This window comes from Nymphaea colorata, chromosome 14 (assembly GCF_008831285.2).
Source record: "Nymphaea colorata isolate Beijing-Zhang1983 chromosome 14, ASM883128v2, whole genome shotgun sequence".
Lineage (NCBI taxonomy): Eukaryota > Viridiplantae > Streptophyta > Magnoliopsida > Nymphaeales > Nymphaeaceae > Nymphaea > Nymphaea colorata.
In genome coordinates this window covers 157,106-161,226 of record NC_045151.1, presented here as the reverse complement: position 1 = coordinate 161,226, position 4,121 = coordinate 157,106, and the positions used below count along the sequence as shown (strand labels likewise).

The following is a 4,121-nucleotide window of genomic DNA, read 5'->3' as shown; positions in this document are numbered from 1 at the left end:
GGTGGAAGAGTCGAGACAACTGGGAGACAGGCAGAGAACAACGAGAGGGAGAGGGAGAGGGACAGAGGTGCGATATAGGGTTTGGAAGAAGGAGAAGACAGAAGCGACAGAGAGAGTTCGAGAGGGCTCACCTCAGCACCACCGCTGCCTTTCACCTCCACCACCGTTGCTCTATCTTCCACCTCCTGCTTTTCTGCGTCGTGCACGAGCCAGTGAGAGAGATGAAGAGGGAGAGCCGGCATCAGGCCTCCTCTTCATGCGGGTGAGATTCGGGTCCAAATCTAGACCCTAATCCAGCCCGACCTACCCCACTCGCCAAACATTACAATTTCAATACATGAATTGGCTATAATCTTACCAACCCCATTTTATATATGCTCGGTAAAACCTCTTTATTTATGCTTAAATTTGGTCCAATAGAGAATCACTTGTGGTCGGTAGTTACCCATTTAGGCCATTTGTGGTTGTGCATTTCTAAGTCTCTTGTTTTAATAAATATCTGTATGATTTTAATTTTGGTTTTAGGTCATATATAAACATATGGATGTGGTGACCTCTACAAAGATAGGATGTTACATAGATTTTGTGTTTTCTGTACATATGACATATTTATGCTACCAATGACACCCTCCTCCACACTCTATGCTGAAGTGAGTATTTTCTTTTAGATGAATGTGTCATCCTTTGTGAAACATTTGAATGTTAGTTTACAATATTCCTTCTACCCTATGAATGTTTCAAGAAAATCTTCATGGAACATATTTTTTTGCCTTTAAATGAGGTTGTCTTATAGCCTTTATTTCTTTTTATCATCAAGTGGATGGATTTCAGCTAGTCAAGCTGGTTACACTTACTTTCAGAATCTCATATTTTTTATGTGAGTAAGATGAACAATCTCTATAATAGTGCCCATCACAAATTTCCTAACTTATTGATGCGTTAGCTATTTTGGGACAATTTGGATGTGGTCAGAGGTGTATGTTGATGGCAAGACAACTATTTCCATGGAGTAATCGAAGGTTAAACAAAAGGAACTTTGCATTTTGCATCTTAATAATCTTAGTTCTAATTTTCATCATTATTCTCTGTTTTACTTTTATAGGACATGGATTATTGTGATGCTTCTTGCCAGTTCTCTCTCATTTATGAATTGTTATGTTCCCCCACCACACTTTTACTCTTTTGGATTCTCCTCTGTAGCTGCTATAAATCATTCCTTGCAGCAAGTTGAGGCTGAGCATATGGAATTGGACAGGTACATATCATTATTGTTTCTAAGTGTTTTTTTTTTCATGTTCTATTGGAAATGAGGCTACGTCCTTCCCCAGACTGTTTTTGTTCTAAAAAAGTTCGTCATTTTTCAGGCCTTGGATTATCACTAGAATGTGTTTATCTTGCTTTGGGTTATCTTGGTTTTCAAATTCATCAACCTTTTGGCATAATAAGGGCTTGTGATTTCTTGATTGTTCAAAGGACATTATTTGATGTACAAAATTAGAGTATGTTATAATTATATTCTCAAATTTGTAAAATTGAATGTCTTACAAATTTGAGTTGTGATCTTCTGAATTATAATTATACTCTTTAGTGTGCAGCTCTATGAAATTTTGTATATTATTTTCTAGTTGCTTTATTAATTAATTAGTTGTGCATTGTATCTTCAGTTACAAAGTTTGTCTTGAATGGCAGAACTTTTGTTCACAATATAAATCAGAGCTAGTTATTGTGTTCTGAAAGAACTACTCATTTGTGTTGAATGACAAAGCTTTTGTTTCAAGATGTTGCTAATTTTGTTACCGGCTTGATGTTTGAATTACATTTTAAACAATTTGTTATATTTGGTCTATTGAAATAGAGAAAACATGAACTTTGATGGAGAATGAAGCTTGATACGTCTTCATGCACTTCCAGTTTTTAGTATTTAGAAACAATCTATAAGATTTGCTTATTATTGCAGGTTTTTCGAAATGATGAGACTAGGAAAAGTCAAGGATCTTGTTATGTTACAATGGGTTCAAGGGGTAAAGCTGCACTTTCTACATTGAATAGAGCTGTGAGTCACGTAATTGTAACCTTGAGGTGAATTTTAGGTGTATTTTCTAGTTATTGACATCAAAGGTAATACAACAATGTTTGTGGGATCTTGTTTGCTTTTAATTGTTTCATGTCTACGGTAATGTAGTTGGACACGAGTTTGTTTGCTGGATTGTTAGGAAATGAGACATTATGCTTCTTATACAAGTAGGAAAACTAAATATTATCTTTGTCTATCTGAATTTTCACACTTCTCTTTCTTTGCTGTCCTTCAGACAAGATTGCATAGGCTGTGACTTGTCAGAATAATTTTTCAAAATATTTCTACGTGGAGCTGAAATAGGAATAATATGGTTCCTGCAGTCGACATGATTTGATTTTTTGAAATTAACTGTATTAAAGCAATCCCTTATAATTCAGGTCAACCTTAACGGTAATTGGGCCCATCAGAGCAGCCTAGGAGAAAACAGTCAAGCTAAAATAAAGGTCTTGTACCTTAATTGAGTGGGTTCATTGGGGTTGAACAGGATGGAATACAATATAAGTTGCATAAATCAAATAGATTAAGGTTCTAGATTGGCTTTAAGTTGGGAAAGAGAAGTTGAAGGTGTGGATTTGGGCATATAAAAATGAGTTTTACTGGGAGTCAAAATTTTAAGAATGAAACAAAATTTTGAGTTCGATGCATCTAATGAAATGCATTCATTTCTGGTAACGGAGTTGGAGGACGGTGTCTTGATAGGCTGCTCCCTCAACCATACTGGAGCTGACGGTGAGTCCTTCTGGCACTTCTTCAACTCCTGGTCCGAGCTCAATGCCGGCCATGAAACCATATTGCGACCGCCATTGATGGAGCAAGCCCAGATCCCGAAGGAGCTCCGCCAAGTCCACTTCCCACTGTCTGAACACCGTCCTCCAACCCGCCAAGTCCACTTCTGCTTCAGTGCCGAAGCCATATCCCGGATCAAGGCCAAGGCCAACAAGCACTCGAAGCTGCAGAGGGGTGAGATCTCGTCATTGCAGGCACTTGTTGGGCTCATGTGGCGGACCATAACATGGGCCCGGAAGCTCCGGGCCAACCAGATCACTGCCTGCAAGTTGGCAGCCGGGCTTCGAAAGAGGCTGGACCCAACTTTGCCCCGGGAGTACTTCGGCAGTTGCATGCTATTCTTGTCGACGGAGGCCAAGGTGGGTGAGCTGCTCGGGCAGAACCTGGGTTGGGCAGCCCGGGTGCTGCATGAGACCGTGTTGAGGGAAACAGCCAACATGGGTCGGCAGTGGCTCATGAACATACAATTGTATGATGCGAATGTGTTTGAATCGAATGATGTTATGGTGGCCAGCTCCCCATGGTTAGAGATGTATGGGAGTAACTTTGGGTGGGGGAAAGGGTTAGCGGTGCTCAGCGGGAGTGTCAATAAGTTTCGTGGTAGAATTTCAGTCTTCCTCGGAAAAGGTGAGGGTGGCAGCATGGATCTGGAAGTCTGCCTTCTCCCTCATGTTATGGCTGCCCTGGAGTTGGATGAAGAATTATTGGATGCACTCCTTCCTTCTTATTGAGAACTGGTTGGTTTGGATTACTGTTCACCTACGAGATTCGGGTTGGCGTTATATTGTTACAGGTATCTGCCGACATTGATATCTGAGCCAGAGAAAATTTTCTCTTTGAACTTTTTTTCTCTTCCCAAAACGAAATAAATAATTAAATTTGAAATCTATATATACTTTAGTATAATCTAAGTTATCAAGGTTATTGTATGCCATAGTCTGTATCGCCCTACCTCGCTCCACCACGCCATTTTTGGTGTATTGTCAGTGGGCGGAGGGCTGAGCACTTGGTTCTTCTTCTCCCATCAAGCTGTTGGAATAAAAAGGAAGTTGCCTTGATCAAACCTTCAGTCTCGAGATTCTATTGGCAACAATTTTGGCCATTGGCAGTGCCACATATGCCAAAAATTTTGTGTGGTTTATGTGGAAGATGAACAGTTTGCTAGATCGGCAAATCAACCTTTGACCTTGTTGAAGCACTTCAGCCGATCGATAAGCTTTTTCCCTTTTTTTTCTCCTTCTACTGGAGCACCCACAAC

The 4,121-nt window shown here is 40.1% G+C and overlaps 1 protein-coding gene across 1 annotated transcript; it reads left to right on the top strand.

Moving 5' to 3' along the window:
- The first annotated feature begins 2,730 nt into the window (after window positions 1–2,730).
- LOC116267627 (uncharacterized acetyltransferase At3g50280-like) lies at window positions 2,731–3,594 on the top strand. Its single transcript, XM_031649483.1, has one exon. The coding sequence runs from the start codon at window positions 2,731–2,733 to the stop codon at window positions 3,592–3,594; it is 864 nt and encodes a 287-aa protein (XP_031505343.1).
- The last annotated feature ends 527 nt before the right edge of the window (window positions 3,595–4,121 follow it).